Source organism: Ictidomys tridecemlineatus, unplaced genomic scaffold, assembly GCF_052094955.1.
Source record: "Ictidomys tridecemlineatus isolate mIctTri1 unplaced genomic scaffold, mIctTri1.hap1 Scaffold_761, whole genome shotgun sequence".
Classification (NCBI taxonomy): Eukaryota; Metazoa; Chordata; class Mammalia; order Rodentia; family Sciuridae; genus Ictidomys; species Ictidomys tridecemlineatus.
The window spans coordinates 43,984-70,257 of NW_027525565.1; the positions used below are offsets into that span (position 1 = coordinate 43,984).

The following is a 26,274-nucleotide window of genomic DNA, read 5'->3' on the forward strand; positions in this document are numbered from 1 at the left end:
GAGGGAGAGAGAGAGGGAGAGAGGGGGAGAGGGGGAGAGAGAGAGGGAGAGAGAGAGGGAGAGAGAGAGGGAGAGAGAGAGGGAGAGGGGAGAGAGAGAGGGAGAGAGAGAGGGAGAGACAGAGGGGGAGAGGGGAGAGAGAGGGAGAGAGAGGGAGAGAGAGAGAGAGGGAGAGAGAGAGGGAGAGAGAGAGGGAGAGAGGGAGAGAGAGAGGGAGAGAGAGAGGGAGAGAGGGAGAGAGAGAGGGAGAGAGAGAGGGAGAGAGGGAGAGACAGAGGGGGAGAGGGGGAGAGGGGTCGTCCGGGGAGGGGGGAACTAGGGCTCCGGGTGGCTGGTCAACAGGGCCTCTCAGGGTGGGGTCTGCACCTGGCCTGTCCGGGGTTCTGTGAGGCCTCTTGCGGGTTCCTCGTCTTCGCCCACAGAGCAGCATTTGGTGCCCTCCCCTGCTGGAGGGAAGACAAGGTGCCCACCTGCTGACGCTGTGCCCGGGGGATGCTCTGGTGCCCAGGTGCCTCAGCCTCTGTGCAGAGGAGGGAGAGCAGCCCTTCAGTGCATCTGGGCAGCTGGTCTTGGTCCTGAGGCAGGCCCACGCCCACCGCCCTGCGTCTCCTCCTCTCTGTCCCCTCTGAGGCCAGGAGGAGCCAGGGAGGGGAGCTTAAGCTGGAGCTCTGGGCCTCGGGGCCCGCCCTGGACCTCAGGGGCCCGCCCTGGCTCTGTGGACTTGCAGGAGAGGCGGGGAGGAGGGCTCTGTGGAGGAGGGCAGAGGCAGGTGCACAGGTCTGTGAGCAGCAGCTCCTGCTTGGCCCATCAGTCCTGAGTGACAGGACACACCGCCCTGGGGACCATCGGGAGCTGTGGCCATGGCTGAGGACCACGGAGAGGAGCTGCTGGTAGGCAGGGGGCTGGGCTGCTGGACAGAAGCTTCCATGTGCACCTGCGGCCAAAGCCCCAGGCCACCCAGGCGTCCACAGGGCCCCAGGTGAGGGAGTGTCGTCCAGATTTAGGAAGCGGGGACCCCAACATGTGCTGCCATGGGATGGACCCTGAGGACCACGGCCCCGGGGACGCGCCAAGTGACGCCACCGCACATGTCAGACACGTCATTAAATCCAAAGAAAACAGTGTGTCAGGAGTACCGCGAGAGGTGCGCGGCTGGGGGCCTTCCTGAGGGAGACCTGGCCAAACCCACCACCGCTGCACTTTCCTGCTGCAAAGGTTCTTTGTCTGATCACCGTCCAGAAACAGCAAAACTGACGTCTGTCTGACACAGCCCGGACTCCCCCTCGCCTTCTACCCCACCCAGCTTCAGCCTCAGCCGCCCTCCAGCCCGGCTAGTGCTCCTCATGGTGAAGTCCCGTCAGCCTCCAGAACGGAGGGGTCCTGCTGAGCCCCGTTTCCTCCAGCCACACAGAGCCGCTCAGCGTGACGTGCTTTTGGGAAGCGCTGGCCCAGCAGTCACCTGCCGTGGGAACTCAAGAACCTTCTAGATGTGGATCTCCGCGGACTCAGCTCTTACCACTCCAGCAGCCCAGCGCCTGAGCCTGGCTCCGAGCCTGCCGTATGAAGGGAGGTGGGCCTGCCTTCCCCGGGCGCTGGGAAGACAGAAACAGCCAGCCGTGGAGTCACTCTGCGGGCGACCCCCTCAGTGGGTGGTGTCTCACACCACGTGGTGCAGCTGTAAAGCCTTAGACGCATTTTAGACTCAGTAAATCCGTGAACACGACCTGCCTCCGCCCAAGGCCCACAGTCATGGTGTAGTAATGCTGTGACATGCCCAGGGTTCCTCTTCTGAAGCAGCGATGTCACCGAGGGGGCCGAAGAAGAAGAAGAGTGTGGTGTTCATGTCTGCACCTCGGCCCTCAGAGCAGAGTGTTGGGCAAGTCACATCCTCCCTGAGGCTCAGCCTCATCATCTGTAAACAGGAGGTGGTGTGGGATGGCCCCAGGCTGACTGTGCAGGATGAAAGAACAATCAGTGTAAAACACCACCGCGACACACACAGAACAGACCGTGACCATCTCGACAGGGCAACAGGGTCCCAACACTAACGCCACGTGTGTGGCTGTCCCGACCTTAGCTCCTCTTGGATTTCAATCCCAAACTCTTTTAACTGAGAGGATTGATGGTGTGATTTTCCAGCTCAAAATGCTTCATTTTTCATATGTGATAGTAATTGCCTCCACCACCATCATCATGACCATCATCACCATCACGACTATCACTAACACCATCATCCCCACCATCACTGATCACCACCACCATCAGCATCATGACCACCATCACCACCATCATCATGACCACCATCACCATCACGACTATCACTAACACCATCACCCCCACCATCACTGATCACCACCACCATCAGCATCATGACCACCATCACCACCATCATCATGACCACCATCACCATCATGACTATCACTAACACCATCACCCCCACCATCACTGATCACCACCACCATCAGCATCATGACCACCATCACCACCATCATCATGACCACCATCACCATCATGACTATCACTAACACCATCACCCCCACCATCACTGATCACCACCACCATCAGCATCATGACCACCATTACCACCATCATCATGATCACAACTATCACTAACACCATCACCCCCACCATCACTTATCACCACCACCATCAGCATCATGACCACCATCACCACCATCATCATCATCACCATCACCATCACGACTATCACTACCACCATCACCCCCACCATCACTTATCAACACCACCATCAGCATCATGACCACCATCACACCATCATCATGACCACCATCACCATCACGACTATCACTACCACCATCACCCCCACCATCACTGATCACCACCACCATCAGCATCATGACCACCATCACCGCCATCATCATGACCACCATCACCATCACGACTATCACTAACACCATCACCCCCACCATCACTGATCACCACCACCATCAGCATCATGACCACCATCACCACCATCATCATGACCACCATCACCATCACGACTATCACTAACACCATCACCCCCACCATCACTGACAACCACCACCATCAGCATCATGACCACCATCACCACCATCATCATGACCACCATCACCATCATGACTATCACTAACACCATCACCCCCACCATCACTGATCACCACCACCATCAGCATCATGACCACCATTACCACCATCATCATGATCACAATTATCACTAACACCATCACCCCCACCATCACTTATCACCACCACCATCAGCATCATGACCACCATCACCACCATCATCATCATCACCATCACCATCACGACTATCACTACCACCATCACCCCCACCATCACTTATCACCACCACCATCAGCATCATGACCACCATCACTACCATTATCATGATCACGACTATCACTAACACCATCATCCCCACCATCACTGATCACCACCACCATCAGCATCATGACCACCATCACCACCATCATCATGACCACCATCACCATCATGACTATCACTAACACCATCACCCCCACCATCACTGATCACCACCACCATCAGCATCATGACCACCATCACCACCATCATCATCATCACGACTATCACTAACATCATCACCCCCACCATCACTTATCACCACCACCATCAGCATCATGACCACCATCACCACCATCATCATCATCACCATCACCATCACGACTATCACTACCACCATCACCCCCACCATCACTGATCACCACCACCATCAGCATCATGACCACCATCACCACCATCATCATCATCACCATCACCATCACGACTATCACTACCATCATCACCCCCACCATTACTTATCACCACCACCATCAGCATCATGACCACCATCACCACCATCATCATGACCACCATCACCATCACGACTATCACTACCACCATCACGACTATCACTACCACCATCACCCCCACCATCACTTATCACCACCACCATCAGCATCATGACCACCATCACCACCATCATCATGACCACCATCACCATCATGACTATCACTAACACCATCACCCCCACCATCACTTATCACCACCACCATCAGCATCATGACCACCATCACCACCATCATCATGATCACGACTATCACTAACACCATCATCCCCACCATCACTGATCACCACCACCACCATCAGCATCATGACCACCATCACCACCATCATCATGACCACCATCACCATCATGACTATCACTAACACCATCACCCCCACCATCACTTATCACCACCACCATCAGCATCATGGACCACCATCACCACCATCATCATGATCACGACTATCACTAACATCATCATCCCCACCATCACTGATCACCACCACCATCAGCATCATGACCACCATCACCACCATCATCATGACCACCATCACCAACACGACTATCACTAACACCATCACCCCCACCATCACTGATCACCACCACCATCAGCATCATGACCACCATCACCACCATCATCATGACCACCATCACCATCATGACTATCACTAACACCATCACTCCCACCATCACTGATCCCCACCACCATCAGCATCATGACCACCATCACCACCATCATCATGATCACTACTATCACTAACACCATCACTCCCACCATCACTGATCACCACCACCATCAGCATCATGACCACCATCACCACCATCATCATGACCACCATCACCAACACGACTATCACTACCACCATCACCCCCACCATCACTGATCACCACCACCATCAGCATCATGACCACCATCACCGCCATCATCATGACCACCATCACCATCATGACTATCACTAACACCATCACCCCCACCATCACTGATCACCACCACCATCAGCATCATGACCACCATCACCACCATCATCATCATCACCATCACCATCACGACTATCACTACCACCATCACCCCCACCATCACTGATCACCACCACCATCAGCATCATGACCACCATCACCACCATCATCATGACCACCATCACCATCATGACTATCACTAACACCATCATCCCCACCATCACTGATCACCACCACCATCAGCATCATGACCACCATCACCACCATCATCATGACCACCATCACCAACACGACTATCACTAACACCATCACCCCCACCATCACTGATCACCACCACCATCAGCATCATGACCACCATCACCACCATCATCATGACCACCATCACCATCATGACTATCACTAACACCATCACTCCCACCATCACTGATCCCCACCACCATCAGCATCATGACCACCATCACCACCATCATCATGATCACTACTATCACTAACACCATCACTCCCACCATCACTGATCACCACCACCATCAGCATCATGACCACCATCACCACCATCATCATGACCACCATCACCAACACGACTATCACTACCACCATCACCCCCACCATCACTGATCACCACCACCATCAGCATCATGACCACCATCACCGCCATCATCATGACCACCATCACCATCATGACTATCACTAACACCATCACCCCCACCATCACTGATCACCACCACCATCAGCATCATGACCACCATCACCACCATCATCATCATCACCATCACCATCACGACTATCACTACCACCATCACCCCCACCATCACTGATCACCACCACCATCAGCATCATGACCACCATCACCACCATCATCATGACCACCATCACCATCATGACTATCACTAACACCATCACCCCCACCATCACTGATCACCACCACCATCAGCATCATGACCACCATCACCACCATCATCATGACCACCATCACCATCACGACTATCACTAACACCATCACTCCCACCATCACTGATCCCCACCACCATCAGCATCATGACCACCATCACCACCATCATCATGATCACTACTATCACTAACACCATCACCCCCACCATCACTGATCACCACCACCATCAGCATCATGACCACCATCACCACCATCATCATGACCACCATCACCATCATGACTATCACTAACACCATTACCACCATAACTATCATCACCACCATCACCACCATCATAACTATTACCACCATCATCACCATCACCAGCACCATGACTATTATCACCACCATCACCCCCACCATCACTTATCACCACCACCATTATCACCATCACCACCATCAACATGACTACCACCACCATTATTGCCACCATCATCACCACCATCATCATCACCATCATCATCACCAAAGATATAGTATTTACTCTCTGGTGGGTACAGTTCTACAGATCAAGCAAATTTTCAAATTTATATAAATTCATAACATGTCTTCACAGGGTGCTGAATTTCCTGTACTTAGAAGCTCATGATAATTTGAACTTAAGTCTCCCAATTCCAAACCCGGCCTGCAGGGAATACTACTGGATGTTCCCTTCTAGCCATCGTTTGGGGTTTAACCTATGGGTTGGCTATGGGGGTGGTAAGTGGAAAACTTCATAGAGTGCCCGCTGTGTCCAGGATGCACTGGGGGTGCCCGCTGTCCCAGGATGCACTGGGGGAGACCGCTGTCCCAGGATGCACTGGGGGTGCCCGCTGTGTCCCAGGATGCACTGGGGGTGCCCGCTGTGTCCCAGGATGCACTGGGGGCTTCCATGTTTCCTCTGTGTGGTCGGCATCATTACATTCTCACTCACAGATGAGAAAACTGAGGCTGAAAGTCAAGTCCCAGTCCTATATCTAAAGAAAGAGTTACACATCAAATTCAAGGAAATTGAATTTGTCTTCTAGAAAAATAAGATCCCTCCAATAGAAGAGAGAAAACTCCTCCTCCGATGTATTTACTTTTGTCTAGAAAAAATTCCTAATTGACTTGAAGAAATAAATTAACCCCTGTTAATCAGGCTAACTATTAGAGATAACACTCAGAAAATAAGATCACTTCAAAGGACAGAAAAACCAACCTGAACAGGCTCATGTAAATGTGAATTTATTTGGTCACATAAAAGGAACCCACGGGTGGGACAGACATCAGGCATGGCTGGATCTAGGAACTCCACAGTCATTAGAACCCCATTCCCCTTCCTCTGCTGGTTTTGGTTTTCTTTGCATCAACTCCATTATCGAGCAGGGACTCCCGTTAAAGGTCACAAGCTGCAAGTCACTGACAAAGAGAATCTGAGTGAACATCTTGGGATCTGATGCCCTGAAGTAGATTCTACTAGTGTCTCAAATTCTTCACTCATCCCCAGATGAATGTCAACTGCCCAGTTTGCAGTGTCCCCCACAGAGGAAGAGGGTGTCCCGCTGCCCCTGGACTTTGGGTTTGCCCATGTGCTGGGCACTGGCCCACTCACATAAAAAAGTCTTGGGCACCCCTTGCCCGGGGCCTCTGCAGGCGTGCCTCCCTGCAGTGTGGTGAGAAGAGGGCCCCAGCCAGCTGGGGGGGGGGTGGAGGACCGAGGACCCAGCTCCCCCAGCTATCCCCGCCCACACCAGCCACCACTCAGTCTCCGGAGCAAGGCCATTGGGTATCAGCAACGTCACCCGGATGAACAGGAGCCCGGGCTGGATTAGCAGCACTCAGCCGAGGGCAGGTTCAGGAGAACAGATGGAGGCTCTTAAGACACTGGGTGCCTTGTTACTCCGCATTCCAGTGGCAGCTGCTGATCCCCACACTCCAGCTGTCCCAGGCGGCTTAGCCTGTCAGCTGCCAGGTACTCATGGGGGCTGGAAGCCTCGGTCACGGGCCTTTGCTTGGGCAGAAAGATGTGATCCGTGCGTCTAGGAGCCCCGGCACAAGGCACAGGGATTTCCAAGACTAGGGCCACCCAGACTGAAAAGAGAAAGAGGACAGTTCCCTGAGAGTCTGAGCGCTACACACACTTGCACAAAGATCCTGGGCAAAAGCAGATGCTGACTCTGACTCCCATCTTGGGCCCAAGAGCTCATGCCCTGAGTCCAGACGGGCGAGGCCACCGGCACAGGCGCCCCAGGGCAGCCTTCACCTCCTTGTTCCGAAGGCTGTAGATGAGCGGGTTGAGCATGGGGGTCACCAGGGTGTAGGACAGGGACACCACCTGCTTGCTCTCAGGAGAGTAGCTGGCCTTGGGGCGCAAATGGATGACCCCCGTGGTGCCATAGAACAGAATCACCACGATGAGGTGGGATGCGCAGGTGGACAGCGCCTTGAGGCGCCCCGAGGCTGACGGCATCCGCAGGACAGTGGCCAGAATCCTGGCGTAGGATGTGGCAATCAGGCAGAAGGGAACCATGATGACCAGCACAGTGGCCGCCAACACGTTGGCCTCGAAGACCCTGGTGTCTGCACACACCAGGCTGAGCAGAGGGGCGATGTCACAGAAGAAGTGGCGGATGCCACGCGGCCCGCAGAAGGGAAAGCTGAACAGCCAGGCGGTGAAGACCAGCGCCACGGGGACTCCCGCCAGCCAGCAGGCAGTGGCCAGCAGGCGGCAGCGCCTGAGGCTCACCAGGGCACCATAGTGCAGCGGCCTGCAGATGGCCACGAAGCGGTCCCAGGCCATGGCGGTCAGCAGGAAGCACTCGGACGTGACGCACGACAGCACGAGCAGCAGCTGCAGGGCGCAGGCCGCGGGGGACACGCCACGCCCGGGCCGCAGCAGGGTCAGCAGCAGGCGCGGCGCCACGTCCAGCGAGAAGCAGAGCTCCACCAGGGCCAGCTGGCGCAGGAAGAAGTACATGGGCGCGCGCAGGGCGGGGTCCAGGCCGGGCAGCAGCGCGATGAGCGTGTTGCCCAGCAGCGCCAGCAGGAAGAGCGCCAGGAAGAGTGCGGCGAGCAGCGGGCGCAGCCTGGGCACGTGCGCGAAGCCCAGCAGCACGAAGTCGCGCGCTCCGCTCTGGTTGGCCCAGGCCAGGGCTGCGGGGCCGCCCGGGGGAGTGCGGGCCACGGGCATGGGCCAGCTGTAGAGTGCGCGCGGCCGGCCGAGGAAGCCTGGGAGGGGAGAGGATGGAGAAGGTGCCCTTGAGGCCGCGCCTGCTGCACATGCGTCCTGGGCGCAGAGCCCCCGGGGTCTCGGCCCAGGGCAAATCAGACCCGTGGTGCGCAGGAGCCAGGGAGGAAGTCAGAGGTCCTGCGAGCTGGCCTGGCCCTGCCTGCTTTTCTGGACTCTGGTCCGGGAGCTCAGGCCCCCACCTCAGGGCCTCTGCCCTGCTGTCCCCTCCTCTCCAGTCAGGAGGGAGCCTTTCATCTGTTAGTGTCCTGGGACCTGCCCACCCACCAGGCTGCACCGTTGACTTCTCCGGGCTCCCAGGCGCTGTGGCAGGCACCGAGCCGGGGTTCTGGATGGAGAGGGAGCCATGGAGAGCTATGTTCCCACTTGCTTTCCCCTCCTGGGCACATTCTTCTTATAGGTCCCGACACCCTCTCACTGGGCCCTGCCTCCTGCTGGCTCCGCCCCCTCTCCCCAGCTCTGGCACCCTGCTCTCCCTTCTCCACCCAGCCCAGGATCGTGACTGTCTACACAGCGTGGTAAAGACGCTTGATGTTGGGTTGACTACTGGGTCCCGTGAAGCTGCAAGCCAGCAAGCTGATGGAGCTCCTCATCTGCAGGTGGGTTCCACAGTGAAAGAAACCGTTTCAGACTGCAGGTGAACACCATCAGGTGCAGAGAGCACTGGGGTGAGCTCATGGCCAAGAGGAACTGGCACTCCTGAGTGACTGTCCTGAGTGGCACAGCGGTGAACCCCAGGGAAGACGTTCCAGCCTCTCGTCTCCCAGATTCAGACTCCCTTCTGAAGCTGAGGGTGTGGTGAGGAACCCTCTGCACGCTGTGGGGGTCTGCTCCATCCTGCTCCACAGCAACTCCCTGGCCTAGGCCACCAGCACCCCTCATGCAAGGGCCTCCTGCTTCTGTTCTGGCTGGCCTCAACCCTAGAGTGAAATGGCTGAGTGCCTGGTGGAAAACACACAGGTGACCGCAGCTCCCTGGGCACCAGGACATGACCACGGTGGCCCAGCCTGGCGGCTCCGTTGCAGGGTGCTCGTGCACATGCTTTGGGGACTCCTGCTGGTTGAAGACCAGCTGAAGAGTGTGCACCGCTTCCCCAGGGACCTACAGTGCTCAGCTCTTGTGAAAGCTTCTGGCTGCTCTCGTTTATTCAACCTCTGTTGATTGAGCATCTCTTCTGTTTCCAAAACTCTGCTGGGTGATGAGGGTTCTCCACAGAGGAGTGTCCAGGGCCAAGTGTGGGCGCAGGGAGGGAAGGCAGGGGGCTGCCTTGGGAGTCCTGTGCATGAGGGATGCTGGTGGCTGGACTGTCCTGGTGGGTGTTTCAGTGAGGGTGTGCCCACTGTCGGGATAAGTCCTGGAGGTGGTGTCCCTGGGCATGACCATGGAGCAGACATGAGGGTGAAGGGTAAGTCCTAGGGCTGTGGCCAAGGGAGGGGATGGAGCCATTTTCTGAGATGGAAGGACTTGGGGTGTTCAGGCTGGGGCTGAGGCAGGGGAGAGGAGGGCTGGGCTGCACTTGTGAGCGGGAGCCCACGGGAGAAGACCCTGGACCAGGGAGGGGTCAGGGCCAGCCTGTGTGAGGAGGCCCATCTGGCACTCAGTGTTGTTTTCTGTCTGGCTTGGGTGAGCCCACCAGAGAGGCAGTGCCGACTGCTCTTCCTTTCCTCTTCCGTAAACGGACACAAGAATGTCTCCCCCAAGGACCGGCTCAGGGTAGAGCCCCTGCCTGGCAAGCACAAGGCTGGGCTCCGTCTCCCCCGAGGGAGACTCCCCCAGACACGGGGCAATGGGGTGATGTCTGTCCTCACCAACCCCAGCTCCCACTTGGCAGAACCGAGGCACAGAGACGGTCGGTGAATCTGCCCAAGTGAATGGAGAGCGGAAGGCGTGGACTCAACAGGAGAAGCCCTAGGTCAGCAGAGACCCGTGAGCAGCTGATGGATGAGCGCAGCCGCCTCCCACGCCCGTCTCATTTGCCCAAACCACACGGAGCAAACCCCGAGCTCACCTCCTTCAGTACCCGTGTGGGACGCTCCTGCAGAGTGTCCGTGTCTGCTCTTACCAGGAAGGGGCTGTCCTCCACTGCCCTGAACCAGGGACTGTGGGCAGAGCTCAGACAGAGGGGGTTCAACCTGGGACCCACCCTTCCCTGGACACACCAGTGAACAAGTGGAGGCCTTTGGCTCTCTGACACGGTCACTGTGGAGAGGCTGGGACATCTTTCTTTAGAACAGAGCGAACGGGCCCAGCCAGGTGACTGCAGTTAGAGTTCTCCCCGCAGACTTGCTAGAAGGCTGGACGTTTGGGAGGGATGGATCCACGAGAGCGAGGGGAGTACTCGTTCCACGACCTGACGTGTGCCCAAGGTCGAGCTGCACACCTTATCTGCCCCTGGTTTTACTTGCCAATCACCCCTGATGATAAGGCACCTATGGACCCGACCCCCAGCCTGTGGGGACCCAGTGAGGTGCATCTCAGACTCCAGTCAGCGGCACCCAAGGAAGTCTCGGCCTCGAGGTCACCCCCACCGCAGACGGAGAGGCCTGACCGGGTCGTGTCCAGCACAGCGCTGGGTTTACAATGAATTTTAAGTTTTTGAGGAAACTGTGTTTATACCCCACTAAGGCCGCACACAGGTTCACTACGTGTCAGGGGGGCAGGAGGACAGTGCCGGGTACAAGGTAAGAGCTCGGCAGTAGCCATTGCCCCTAACAGTTCAGATGAACACCCCAGTGCCCCCTCCTGCTGTGACCTTGGGGACTTCATGCCACCTCTACCTGCAATGCCACAGGAGCCCCCTCCTGCTGTGACCTGGGGGACTTCATGCCACCTCTACCTGCACTGCTGCAGGAGCCCCCTCCTGCTGTGACCCGGGGGACTTCATGCCACCTCTACCTGCAATGCCACAGGAGCCCCCTCCTGCTGTGACCCGGGGGACTTCATGCCACCTCTACCTGCAATGCCACAGGAGCCCCCTCCTGCTGTGACCCGGGGGACTTCATGCCACCTCTACCCGCAACGCCACAGGAGCCCCCTCCTGCTGTGACCCTGGGGACTTCATGCCACCTCTACCCGCAATGCCACAGGAGCCCCCTCCTGCTGTGACCCGGGGGACTTCATGCCACCTCTACCCGCAACGCCACAGGAGCCCCCTCCTGCTGTGACCCTGGGGACTTCATGCCACCTCTACCCGCAATGCCACAGGAGCCCCCTCCTGCTGTGACCTGGGGGACTTCATGCCACCTCTACCCGCAATGCCACAGGAGCCCCCTCCTGCTGTGACCTGGGGGACTTCATGCCACCTCTACCCGCACTGCCGCAGGAGCCCACTCCTGCTGTGATCCTGGGGACTTCATGCCACCTCTACCCGCAACGCCACAGGAGCCCCCTCCTGCTGTGACCCGGGGGACTTCATGTCACCTCTACTCGCACTGCCGCAGGAGCCCAGTGGGGCTCTTCTGCAACTCTGGAGCCATGGCCAGTCCAACACCCCACACCGTCGCTCTCAAGCTGACCGACCCAGGGCCGCCTCCCCCCAGCTGCAAGGATGGCCTCAGAGATCGTCCCACCCCCACCCATAGTGGGGTGGACGGGAAGGAGCTCTTCCAAGGCCACCGGCAGTGTCTGCCACACGAGGGCCTCAGGAGCTCTCTGTCCTGTGTGGTCCCCCTCCAGAGATGAGTCCCACCGCCAGGTCAGTGCACCCAGGCTCAAGAGTGAGGGCGGCTGGGGACTGGGCCAGTGCGCTAGGACACGTTCTTACTGTCGCAGCCACGGGCGGAAACTGCTGGGTGCCCAGGAGCAGGAGCAGAACCTGGAGAGCAGGCCTACAGTGTCTTCCGTGGATACGCCATGGTGTTTCTGGAATGTCCCTCGGGAGTCCACTTCCAGTGGCCGCCTCCGAGCGTTTCACTGGGGTTAGAGAGGCCAGGGACGTCCATCCTCACGTATCCTTGGAACATTTAAAATTTTGTATGTGGCCATTTATTTTGCTTCTAGAAAATTTGCTAGAATCCAGACAGGACAGGAGGAATGAGTCCCTCGCCACCTCGCTGTAAGATAGTTGTCCACTTGCACAAGGTCCTGAGAATGGACAGTCCTAGAGGATGAGAGCAGATGGCAGTGGCCAGGCCTGGGTGGGGGTTTGACGTTTAATGGGGACAGAGTTTCGGTGCTTTGCAAGGTCGAGTGGGTTCTGGGGATTGGAGGGCTGCTCAGTGTGAAAGCCCTTCTGCACCGGGCTCTGGAAACGGCTAGGAACTGAGTGCTGACCACATTTAACTCGGTGAGAAGTTCAGAGCCCGCTTGAGATAACAGGGGTGTTTACAAAATACCAAGGGATCCATCAGCCCCAGCCCCAGGATCCAACAAGGTGACGGGCTCACAGGTGGCGCACCCCTTCCCGGTGTCGGCCCTGGCCACCATGTTCCCGACCAGACTCCTGGACAGACGCCGTTAAGCGGAGCTCAGGAGGCTCACCTGGAGCGCCCTCGCCTCAGGTAGCTCAGGCACACGCGGAACCTCAGCGGGTTCGTCTCGCCTCCTTCTCTCTTTGCACTCACGGAGCGTTTCCCTGTCAATGAAGGCAGCTGGGCATGTCCTGTGTTTTGGCGAGGGACACACAGCCCAGTTCTACCTCACCGAGCCTCTGTGAGAGTCAGCTGAGGAGCTTCCAACTTGGAGCGTGCGGAGGTGACCGGCCTGGCATAGGGCAAGCCCTTGACCACCGACCAGCGCCGGTCACCACCACCACCGGCAGGTGAGGGAGTCGCGGTCAGTGTTTGTCCAGATATAAAGAAGGCTGCGTGGGAAGCCTTTGTGGATAGATCTAGGCTTGACTTACCTTCTAAAGTAGATGGTGGTGAGAGAGAAGGCGTGTGCCCGGCCCGTGCCCCACACTGAGAACGGGAAGAGAAGGATGGGAAGGAGAAGGGGTGGGGAAGGAAAGCAGGGGGAGAGGAGAGGAGAAGGGCGGAGGAAGGACAGGCTTGCTTTAGAGCTACGGGGTATCAGTTTCCTGGAGATCCACCGATATTCTTATTTTCAGATCAGAAATGTGAAGCCCAGAGAGGGGGTCTCTGTCCACTTGCCCAGCAGTCTCCCCTCTGCCCTCCAGCGTCCCCCCGTGGCTCTGGCTAAGAGGTGGAAGGAAGTGGAAGCTGGAGGAGCTCTGCCACGTGCAGGGCAGGGCGTCCACCCCTCCCACCTGCAGTGAGGTCCTAGGCAGGGCCACCCGTCTGAGTGCTGCTCCCCAGGACCCGACGTGAGCACTCACCTGCAGCCACACACAGCCCAGGCTGGCAGGAGGCAGTCTCTGGGAGATATCCACCTCCGCTGGGGACCTGGGGCTGTCCTTCCTCCCTGGAGACGGCGGGATACACACTCATTATCTGCCTCTCTGCCGGGCTGCAGCCAGTGGGGAGCTGGCCCTCCCTTCCTGGTTTCCGCCATGCTGCTGGGGCTCACACTGAGCCACGTGCCAGCTCACGCCCGTCCTCTGTTCCCCTCCTTCCAGGCAGCTGGAGTCACCTCTGGGCCGTGCTGAGGCCTTCCATGTGCACCACTTGACGCCTGATGCTGGCGGGTGTGAGGGAACCGTGCTCTCCTGCTGCCTGGTGGGCAGGCCAGCTCCACCGCCTGCCTGGGGGCCTGCAGGGGCGGGGCTGGGCTCCGGGCGGAGTGCCTGCCCAGTGTGTGTGAGCACTGAGTTGGCTCCTCAGCACCACTTAAATAGACAAAGTGAAGAGATTGTGTCTATCTGCAACTTGAAATCTTTGAAAAAGAGAAGTAAAACATGCAGTCCACACGGGGGGGGGGGGGCACTCAGCCAGGGTCGCACCGGCTCTCGGGAGGCCCCTCGAGCAGCAGTTGCAACCCTGGCACGGGGGACACCGTTGATGAGGACAGAGGGGCAGCCGTGGTCCACTCCCCTGCAGGAAACCCTGGGCCTGGAAGGGTGACGTGGGTTGGTAGCGTTGAGAACCAAGTGTCTCCAAGGCACACCAGGAAGCAAGACAAGCCAGCCGCAGGGGTTCGTGGTGGGGGACCTTGCTCAGAACGGGGTGGAGGTGGCGGGCGGTGGCCAGGAGTGCAGGAAAGACCTTCATGGCCTCCGAGGGCGTCCAGAGCTGAGCCAGGTTTGCAGGTTGTTGGGCTGTGGACCTGTGGGCGACTTTGTCACTGGATGTAGAGAGGAGGAAGAGGGGAGAAGGGGCTCTGAGAGGAGCCTTCAGCCCTGCGGGGTCGCTGCGGCCTGGTGTTTTGTTGTTTTGGTTTTTTGCAGTGGTTTTGAGAGTTGTGCATACTGGTCATCTCCGACCACTCCTGGCTGGGGTCCGAGACAGCCTGAGTCCCAGCTCTGCCGATGGCAGCTGCGTGGTCAGGGCAAGGAGCCTTATGTTTTCTGAGCCCAAGTCTGGAAAACAAAGGTCACCTCACCAAGTCATCTAGGTTGCTCAGTGACACAGTGCGACTGGGCTCTTCAGACCGACGTCAGTAAGCAGGCTCAAAGGCTCTGTTGGGGTCAGGTCACTTGGACCATGCCTGGGTGGGGTCAGGGGCCGCCTTCTGCAGCGCCAGGGCAAGCCACGGGGAGAAAGGCACACAGGACGCCTGCAGGGAACCCAAAGCCTGCCACAGAGCAGAGGGCAGAGGGCAGAGGGTAGCGGGGTTTCCAGGGAGCAAGAGATCTGGCAGTGTGCGTACTTAGGACAGAAGGTGACAACACTCCACAGACCTGGCATATGGCGGGGACCCTTGTCATAACACTCTCGGCACACTCGGTCACGGGCACGCACACACAGGGGTGCACGCACACACGTGGTGGGGGGCATGTCAATGAACTTGACTGGCGGTCATTCCACAACATGCACATACATCAGCTTGTCAAGCTGCGTGCCTGGAACATAGCAGTGCTCATTTTCCCATTCAACCTCAATAAAGCCTGAATAATAAGTGGGTGGTGGCGCCTGCCCAGAATCCCAGTGGCTTGGGAGGCTGAGGCGGGAGGATCTTGAGTTCAAAGCTAGCCTCAGCAATTTAGTGAGACCCTGAGCAACTCAGCAAGATCCTGTCTTTAAATAAAATATAAAGGAAGGGCTGGAGGTGTGGCTCCGGGGTTAAGTGCCCCTGAGTTCAATCCCAGGTACAAAAAAACAAAACAAAACAAAACAAAACTGGAAAAATAATCTTTCCCAGATTAAAAAAATAAAAGAATTTTAATAGGTTCCCTTCTGCAGGACTTGGTGGCTGACTTCGATACTCTCCTCACGGGGCGTGTTCCGCGGTGCGTTTCGTCCCACCACAGGCTTCTTTGGCTGGCCCAGATACCTTAGGGAGCTCCGGTTCCGTGGACTTGCTTGGGAACTGGCAGAGCCTTCTGGGAGGGGTCTCCCCGAGAGGAGGGCTGGGATCAGAGCCGGGCAGCTGCGGGATGCAGACGTGGCCATGTCAGAACGAGCCTCGCTGTGGCATGTGACCACGATGACCAACAAACTCACCGTCAAGTGGCCTCTCCATCGTCGGTGCACAGTGGACCCTCTGTGGCGCCCAGCGATGCCTGTCTCGTGTCTGTGCTGGGTGGCAGCCACAGGTCACGTAGGTGCCAGCCGCGGTCCGTCCAGGGGCGAGCAGTGCTGAGCGCCCACCCGGTGCTGACTGGGGTCGAGCTCCATGTGTGGGCTTCACTGAGCCTCCATGACGAGAGCCACCAGGGTAACACCCGACCCTGCGTCGGGCCTGTCCCGGGCTCAGGTAGACCCCGCAGCGTCCACCCAGGTCACAGGGAACCCAGCGCCTGGCCTTCTGTGGCCTCCAGGGTGGCATGACGCCGGGCCTTTGCCTTGTTCAGAAGTGTGATGTCTCCGCCCTCCTGTCCTGGTGCTGTCCCCTCCAGACACCATGGCATGGCTGTGCCGGAGGCCCGCGGTGGCCAGGCTCCTCTAACGCGGCAGGATCTGCTGAGCCCCAGGTGGTACCTCCTTTAACCCTCTGAACACTCCCGCAAGGTGGGTGCGGCCTTTGCCCTTCTGCCTGCCAGAGAAGGACCCAGACAGACGCCTCTGCTGGGACCAGGCCCAGCCGACCCCACCCTCCTGGGAAGGCCGCCCGTGGGCCTGCTCCAGATTCTGTCCATCAGGGGTTACTGCCTGCTTCCTGCAGAAGGGAGCCAGGTCTCGGGAGCAGGCTCTGGGCGTCTGCGTCCTCGGCTGGCCCAGTGCAGGAGGGTGACCAGCTGCAGTGCTCCCTGATTCAGGGCTGTCCAGGACTGAACGGAGGACCCCTCTCCAGACTCAGGGACCAAGGCTCAGAGCTGGGTTTTCCAGGTACCTTGTGTCACAAGGTGACAGTGCCCCTGTTCCCCCAGCCATGGGCCCCTCGGTGACCAGGTGACAATGCCCCCTTCCCCCAGCCATGGGTCCCTCAGTGACCAGGTGACAGTGCCCCCTTCCCCCAGCCATGGGCCCCTCAGTGACCAGGTGACAATGCCCCATTCCCCCAGCCATGGGTCCCTCAGTGACCAGTCACAGTGCCCCCTTCCCCCAGCCATAGGCCCCTCAGTGACCAGGTGACAGTGCCCCCTTCCCCCAGCCATGGGCCCCTCAGTGACCAGGTGACAGTGCCCCATTTCCCCAGCCATGGGTCCCCCAGTGACCAGGTGACAATGCCCCATTCCCCCAGCCATGGGCCCCTCAGTGACCAGGTGACAATGCCCCCTTCCCCCAGCCATGGGCCCCTCAGTGACCAGGTGACAGTGCCCCCTTCCCCCAGCCATGGGTCCCCCAGTGACCAGGTGACAATGCCCCATTCCCCCAGCCATGGGCCCCTCAGTGACCAGGTGATAGTGCCCCCTTCCCCCAGCCATGGGCCCCTCAGTGACCAGGTGACAGTGCCCCATTCCCCCAGCCATGGGTCCCCCAGTGACCAGGTCACAGTGCCCCCTTCCCCCAGACATGGGCCCCTCAGTGACCAGGTGACAGTGCCCCCTTCCCCCAGCCATGGGCCCCTCAGTGACCAGGTGACAGTGCCCCCTTCCCCCAGCCATGGGCCCCTCAGTGACGAGGTGACAATGCCCCCTTCCCCCAGACATGGGCCCCTCAGTGACCAGGTGACAGTGCCCCCATTCCCCCAGCCATGGGCCCCTCAGTGACCAGGTGACAGTGCCCCATTCCCCCAGACATGGGCCCCTCAGTGACCAGGTGACAGTGCCCCCTTCCCCCACCCATTGGCCCCTCAGTGACCAGGTGACAGTGCCCCCTTCCCCCAGCCATGGGCCCCTCAGTGACCAGGTGACAGTGACCTGGGGAGACCCAGGTGCACACCCCAGAGAGACAGGCCTTCTGGAAAGGCGCCAGCCGCGGGGTGCTCCAGAGAAGGGGAGCAGAGGCTGCGCGTGTGGCCAGCGGCCAGTGGGGACGCGGTCCCTTCGGCAGCTTGCCAAGAGCCTAAAACTGCTCCAACAAGGATTAAAAAGCAGCGTAACGGCAGGCGCTCGGAGGCCGAGGCTGGAGAAGGGTGAGTTCAGAGCCAGCCTCAGCCACTTAGCAAGGCCGTGTCTCCCAGTAAAGTGCTTTTTAAAAAGGGCTGGGGGAGTGGCTCAGTGGTCAATGCCCCTGGGTTCAATCCTGGTACAAAGAAATAAATAATAAAGTAGCATGCGCACAGCTCCCGTGCCCACGGCTGACTCTGCCCAGTGCTGGAGTTGGTGTGTTACACGGGATCCCTCCTACAACCCAGGAGGGATGGACGCTGCCCTCTCTGCTTTGCAGATAAGAAAAACTGAAGCCTCAAGGCTGAGGCTCAGGCTCGGTGGGAGGTAGCTGAGCTGGCTTCAGGCCCCAGGTCTGTGACAGGAACAGCACTTATGTGGCACGTGAAGACCAGCCACGGTCCTCACGTCCGGGCTCCGTCATCCTGATCCTAGCGATGCCGTGGACCGGAAGTGGTCACCGCGTCTCAGCCGACTCACCGACGTGGAGAAGGGGGTCAGGGAGAGGATGAGGGGTGACCCAAGGCCACACAGCCAGGAGGGGCAGGCCCAGACCAAGGACACCCAGCACTGGACCCCACAGACAGGGCGAGTCTCCACCCTCCCGGGGCCTCCACATGCAGCCGAGGGCCCCAGGTAAGCCCCAGCTGCCGCCCTGCTTCCTGACAGTTACTCTGAGGACTGCAGGGAAGGGGGACGCTGGGGCCACCCACGGGCCTGTCAGCACAAGGACAGAAGTAGGACCTGACCAACAAGAGGTGTTGGGGACACGTCCTGGGACAGTGACCAGCACCGGTGACTGGGCTTCAAGGGCCAGTGCTTTTAAAACCACTTGCAGGGGCTTTGAACTTTTTAAAATTTTCAAAAAAAAGTCAGACAATAGTTTGGCCCACACCAGGGGCATTTTGTCCCCAGGGGAGTTGGGCAGCAGTGGGGACATTCGTGATGGCCATGTCTTGGTGGTGCTGGGGGCCGCTGGCATCTGGTGGGTAGAGTCCAGAGGGACCACCAAACATCCACAGTGCAGAGGACAACCCCTGGACAAGGAGCTGCCCAGCTCCATGGTCACCGTCCCGGGTTGAGAGACCCTGCTCCCACCTGAGCGTTTGTTGAGGACTCCCCCCGCCCACTTCAGGGGACATCTCCTAGGCACGTCCTCCCCCAGCGACGGGATCCCACCATCTAGGGTGTGGTCCTTGGCTGGGGGCTTCAGCGGGTCTGTCCGACCCAGTCAATGTGGCTGGATTCAGGCTTTCTGGCTGTGCAGGTGGTGTTGGGTCCTTCCTGCACAGGTGCCAGTCCAGGTGACGAGAACGCCAGGACACGGCGCAGACCCCCCCCACGCCCGCCTTGGCACCTGCTGGCCCCGGGCGAGGATCTTCCTCACACTTAGATGAGGGATGGGCTCACGGCCTCGGTGAGGAAGGGCCCTGGCAGCCCACACTCTTCCCAAACCTGGGAACTCCCAGCACAGGAGTCCCCCTCCCCAGGATCCGGTGCCCACTCCACTCCCTCTACTGTTTAGAGCAGGGACTGCACAGAGGTGACCCGGGGGCAGGCAGCCTAGTGAGGTGACCACAGGAGCCCTGGCCGGAGAAGGGCAGCTAGGGCAGGGCTGGAGGTGGGAAAGGAGAGAGGCTGCGATGCCCTTGGTGGCAAAGCGGAATGTGACCCTCACCCAGCTCAAACAAGCTGAAGCCAAATGGAACCTTCTAGATTGTGTAGCTGGAAAAATGGGGGAGGTCACAAAGAAATCAAAGGGATACGAATAAGAAAAAAAAAACTCAAAATCAAAGCAATATGGAAAAATAGGCAACTGGAGGAAGCGGGAGCACCAGCCTTCAGCCTCTGCCCCTCCCACCCGCCTCCTCTGCCCGCTGCCTCTCTGCGGACTCCAGCTGCAGTCCAGGGTCATCTCCCCGAGGCTTGGGGCTCAGGTGGCACAGGCCACACATCTTTCCTTTGGAACGTCTCTCACACACACATCCCCACATTTGCTTGTAGGATCACTGGATCAATCATCCGCATCACCTGAGAGTGAGGGTCCGTGAACGTCTTCACTAAATTCTGTCATAAACATCTTCAAACACGCAGAAACCTCGGCAGGGTTGTGTCTCGAGCACAGCCGTCTTCTCTCCACTTCAGACAAGTCACGTCACCAGGTCGGCTCTGCCACGGGCCGTTCCGTCCATCCCTCTGCACACCCCCATCGTCTTACTTGATGCATTTCAAAGTGAGTGCAGTCACCCGACGCTGTTCCAGCGTGCTCAGCATCATCTAGGCGTCCACCTCGGCAGCTCCGAGCAACAGACCTCACTTGCAGTGAAATTCACAGATCTTCCACCTGACTGCGGCAGGTGAAGCCCAGGTTCCCCTCAAGAGGCTGAGCTGGTAAGAGCTATCCACGCCAACCCAAGGCCAGCACCATTCTAAATGGGGAAAGCATTCCCTCTAAGAACTGGAACAAGACAGGGACACCTCTCACCACTTCTACTCAACATCGTGCTTGAAACTCTAGCCAGAGCCCTTAGAGAGATGAAAGAAGTCAAAGGGATATTAATAAGAAAAGAAGAACTCAAACGATCATTATTTGCCCACGGCATGATTCTATATTGAGAATACCCAGAAATTCCACCAGAAAACTTCTGGAACTCACACGTGAACTTCAGCAAAGTTCTAGGATATAAGATCAATAGCCATAAATCAATTGCATTCCTATACACTTCAGTGATGAATCAACTGAAAGAGAAATTAGAAAAATTATCTCATTCACAAAAGCCTCAAAGAAATATTTGGGAATCAATTTAGCAAAAGAGGTGGAAGACCTCTACAAAGAGCCCTACAGAACTGTAAAGAGAGAAATTGAAGAAGACCTTAGAAGACGGAACGCTCTCCCACGCTCTTGGATAGGCAGAATTCATATCGTCAAAATGGCCATACTTCCCAAAGTGACATACAGATGTAATGCAATGACGTTCTTCATAGAAACAGAAAAAGCAGAAATGAAATTCATTTGGAAGAGTAAGCAGCCCAGGGCTGGGGTTATGGCTCAGTGGAGGAGGGCTTGCCTAGCTTGGGTGAGGCACTGGTTTGGTTCTCAGCACTGCATATGAAGAAATAATAAAAACTAAAGGTCCGTTGTCAATTGTTTTTTAAAAGAGACCCAGAATAACTAAAGCAATCCTTAGTGAGAAAAGTGAGGCAGGAGGCATCAGAATACCAGGCTTTAAATTATTCTAGAGCAATTGTAACAAAGTGTCATGGAATTAGCAGCAAAACAGATGCGGATAACCAACGGGAGAATAAAGGCACAGAGAGAAACCACTCCGTGCAGTGAGCTCCCTGCAGACACAGTGAGCACACACTGGGCCAGGGGCCGCCTCTTCAGCCAGGGATGCTGAAACCCACACGTAGCAAAAAGAAACTGAAATCCACCGCGCACAGAACTCAAAGTGGTTCAAGGACACAGGCATCAGGCCAGAGACCCCATGCCTGTAGGAGAAGGAGTAGGCAGCTCTCGGCCACGTTGGCCGAGGACCCGACTCCTCAACAAGACTCCTGAAGAGCACTTCGGGATCCATAATGAGATGTTGTTTAACCAAAAATCTTCTTCATGGCAACAGGGAAATAATCAAGAATGTGAAGAGAGAGCTACAGAATGTCCCCATCCTTCCTCCTGTCCATCTCCTTCCCCCCTAGGTGGCCCTGTCCCCATCCTCCTCCTGTCCATCACCCTCACCCCTTGGTGGCCCTGTCCCCATCCTCCTCCTCTCCATCTCCCTCCCCCCTTGGTGGCCCTGTCCCCATCCTCCTCCTCTCCATCTCCCTCACCTCTTGGTGGCCCTGTCCCCATCCTCCTCCTCTCCATCTCCCTCCCCCCTTGGTGGCCCTGTCCCCGTCCCTCCTCTTCTCCATCTCCCTCCCCCCTTGGTGGCCCTGTCCTCATCCCTCCTCCTCTCCATCTCCCTCACCTCTTGGTGGCCCTGTCCCTGTCCCTGTCCCTCCTCCTCCTGTCCATCTCCCTCACCCTTTGGTGGTCCTGTCCTCATCCCTCCTCCTCTCCATCTCCCTCACCTCTTGGTGGCCCTGTCCCTGTCCCTGTCCCTCCTCCTCCTCTCCATCTCCCTCACCTCTTGGTGGCCCTGTCCCTGTCCCTCCTCCTCCTCTCCATCTCCCTCCCCCCTTGGTGGCCCTGTCCCCGTCCCTCCTCTTCTCCATCTCCCTCCCCCCTTGGTGGCCCTGTCCCTCCTCCTCCTGTCCATCTCCCTCACCTCTTGGTGGCCCTGTCCCTGTCCCTGTCCCTCCTCCTCCTGTCCATCTCCCTCACCCTTTGGTGGTCCTGTCCTCATCCCTCCTCCTCTCCATCTCCCTCACCTCTTGGTGGCCCTGTCCCTGTCCCTGTCCCTCCTCCTCCTCTCCATCTCCCTCACCTCTTGGTGGCCCTGTCCCTGTCCCTCCTCCTCCTCTCCATCTCCCTCCCCCCTTGGTGGCCCTGTCCCCGTCCCTCCTCTTCTCCATCTCCCTCCCCCCTTGGTGGCCCTGTCCTCATCCCTCCTCCTCTCCATCTCCCTCACCTCTTGGTGGCCCTGTCCCTGTCCCTCCTCCTTCTGTCCATCTCCCTCACCCTTTGGTGGCCCTGTCCCTGTCCCTCCTCCTGTCCATCTCCCTCACCTCTTGGTGTCCCTGTCCCTCCTCCTCTCCATCCACTCACCCCTTGGTGGCCCTGTCCCTGTCCCTCCTCCTGTCCATCTCCCTCACCTCTTGGTGGCCCTGTCCCCATACTTCTCCTCTCCATCTCCCTCCCCCCTTGGTGGCCCTGTCCCCATCCTCCTCCTCTCCATCTCCCTCACCTCTTGGTGGCCCTGTCCCTGTCCCTCCTCCTACTGTCCATCTCCCTCACCCTTTGGTGGCCCTGTCCCTGTCCCTCCTCCTGTCCATCTCCCTCACCTCTTGGTGTCCCTGTCCCTCCTCCTCTCCATCCACTCACCCCTTGGTGGCCCTGGCCCTGTCCCTCCTCCTGTCCATCTCCCTCACCCCTTGGTGGCCCTGTCCCCATCCCTCCTCCTGTCCATCCCCCTCACTCCTTGGTAGCCCTGTCCCTGTCCCTCCTCCTCTCCATCTCTTCCCCCATTGGCTTCTCTTCCTCTCCCACCCTCTGTGGAGACTGCCCAGGCTGTCCCCTCAGCCTGGAGTCCCTTTCCCCGAGGCCACGTTGGCTAAATTCTTTGCCTCTGTGTTTCTTGTTCTCAAGTCACCTCCCACGGAGCCTCCCTGGTCACTTCTTTTCAACTTGTGAGTCTAAGGTGTTCAACGGAGGTCAGGAGCCCGTGGGCAGCAGTGAGCCGTGGGCAGCAGTGAGCCGTGGGCAGCAGTGAGCCCGTGGGCAGCAGTGAGCCGTGGGCAGCAGTGAGCCCGTGGGCAGCAGTGAGCCCGTGGGCAGCAGTGAGCCGTGGGCAGCAGTGAGCCCGTGGGCAGCAGTGAGCTGTGGGCAGCAGTGAGCCGTGGGCAGCAGTGAGCCTGCGCCATGTGTCTGGGTCTTGCTGATTTTGCTTGACAGTGTTCTCCAGGCTCGTTGGTGACGTTGGAAAGGACAGGCCCCAGTTTCTGAAGGCTGGACCCCATCTGCTGTGCCAGGGAGCAGGCCCGTTCACCAGCTGGGGGACTGGGTCGACCGCCCCCTGGCCACCACGTGGGTGGGGCTGCAGTGGACACGGGTGCAGACCTGTCTCTGAGACGCCATCTTCCCTTGGGTGTTACTAGGCGCTGACTGTCGCCTCCTGGGGTCACTGCTTGGCTGGCCGTGGGAGACCCTCTGCATTGTGCCTGTGACAGCTGTCTAACGCAGACGCAGGCTTGTGCTGACTCTGGGTGAGGCGGGTTTCTCCACCTCCTGTCCACGGCTTGCTCTGCCCGTCTTTGGGGCAGCCACTTGACTGCGGAGAGGAGAGATCGCACTGTGGTCTTGCCTGGCCTTTCCCTCCCGATGGGCGAAGGGTCTGTAATAGCCTGCTGGCCACAGAACGGGCAGTTCTTAAGAGCAAGGGCCACGTTTAACTCATCCGCAGGAACACTCACTGAGCTCGTGAAAGGGGGGAGAGGAAGGAACGCAGAGGCCAGTGGGCAGGGCAGCCCACCACCCCTCCACCCACTGGGCATGACTATGGGGCACCAGAACAGGGGGCAGCGCGGGTGATCGACCACCATTTACTCCTCTGCCTGCAGCTGTGTCCCCCACACCACCTTCCCGCTCCCGGGCCCACAGACCCTGGTAACCACCCATGCGCTGCCTCTGAGCTCGGTGGTCTCAGACTTCTCATGAGTGGGCCTGGGCGGTGCTGACCGTCTGCACCTGGCGTTCTTGGGCACAGTGCCCTCGAGGTTCACCCAGGTGCTGCCCACGACAGGACTCTGCCCTTCCTGCAGGCTGAGCCGCATTCCCTCGTGCACCACATTCTCTGTCCTTCTGCTGGGTGGACCCCAGGTGGGCTCCCCATCTGTTTTGGAGAGCCCACTCTGTCAGCTGAAGTTCCGTGTGCTGGAGACCCGGCAGCACCACGCGGCAGAGCAAGCCCACCCCTGAGGACCCTGCACTCCAGCTGCTGAGGCCGATCTGCCCGGGAAGCCAGAGTCTCCCACCTTGGAACCGCTGAGGCCCTGGGGTCAGCTCCCCTTCACTGTGGGGCTCCCAGCACCCTGGCCTCCACAGACTGGGGCTGGCTGCACCCCGTCCCACCACCTGCAGACGTTGCTGAGGGTGCCTGGGTGGGCACAGGCACCCTGGCCGGGAACCACTGCTGTGCAGCAGGCCGTCATTCAGCAAGGGTGGACGCAGTGTGCTGTGCCCTGGGCTCCGCTCTAGCCATGGAGGGTCAGGGCCAGTTGAGCCCCAGCCTCACCCACGTGCCCAATTTACAGAAGAAAAGTAGGTTCTCACAGCAAGCGCGGCCACCCTCGGCCACCCTGGCAGCGTTCCACAGTTAGTCTGCAGAAGTGAACAGGGAAGCCTCCCCTCTGTGGCCACTCTGGGTGCTTTCTGAGCAGACAGCGCTGCCCCGGGAGGCCTCAGGTCATCAGCTTCTTTACTAATGAGTTCAGTGAGTCAAAAAGTTCCTCTGAATTCCCAGGCCACTCTGGGCTTGCCCGTGCCGAGGAGTGGGGCCTGGTCCCCGGAGGCTGCCCAGAGGCAGACGGAGGCCATCACCCCACTCACGTCTCGGGGGACCCCGCGGGCGCTCTCTGGTGCCGAGCCAGTTGGCAGGTTCTCCTCCTTGGGGAGCCCCAGGAGCTTCTAGCTAACGAGGTTTCTGAGCCTCAGAAGAGGGTTGCTGGGTCAGGTAAATTGGTCTGGGCTCCGGGGTTTGCAACTCCCGCCAGCAGGTGGGCGGCGTCCAGGGCCCAGCAGGAGGTGTGGGTGGCGGCATCAGTGCTGTCTTAATCAGCCTCTCTGGGGACACTGCACTCAGCACTCAGCCTCAGTGTCGGAGCTGGAGACGGGCAGATTGCCACCCTGTCCCCTTACCTATGCTCAAGAGCCTCTGAACACGCATTCAGGCCGGGCCACTGGGGCTCCCCAGAGCCTCCTGGGCTTGGGACCAGGCCGATGACCCGACCCACACTCCGCATGTGGCCCGAGAGCCTGACTCCCTGTGCTCCCCTGCCTCCACTCCAGCCTCCTCAGGCCTCTGCTCCTGCACTCCCCTGCCTCCACTCCAGCCTCCTCATGCCTCTGCTCCTGCACTCCCCTGCCTCCACTCCAGCCTCCTCATGCCTCTGCTCCTGCACTCCCCTGCCTCCACTCCAGCCTCCTCAGGGCCTCTGCTCCTGCCACTCCCCTGCCTCCACTCCAGCCTCCTCATGCCTCTGCTCCTGCACTCCCCTGCCTCCACTCCA

General features: G+C 58.6%; 1 protein-coding gene across 1 annotated transcript; it reads right to left on the reverse strand.

Annotated features, from left to right (window-relative positions):
- Positions 1–6,879: 6,879 nt before the first annotated feature.
- Positions 6,880–11,780, reverse strand: LOC101977529 (olfactory receptor 10A7). The gene has a single exon (XM_078037355.1). It carries the CDS (start codon positions 8,838–8,840, stop codon positions 7,854–7,856), a length of 987 nt encoding a protein of 328 aa, XP_077893481.1. The 5' UTR covers positions 8,841–11,780; the 3' UTR covers positions 6,880–7,853.
- Between the last annotated feature and the right edge of the window lie 14,494 nt (positions 11,781–26,274).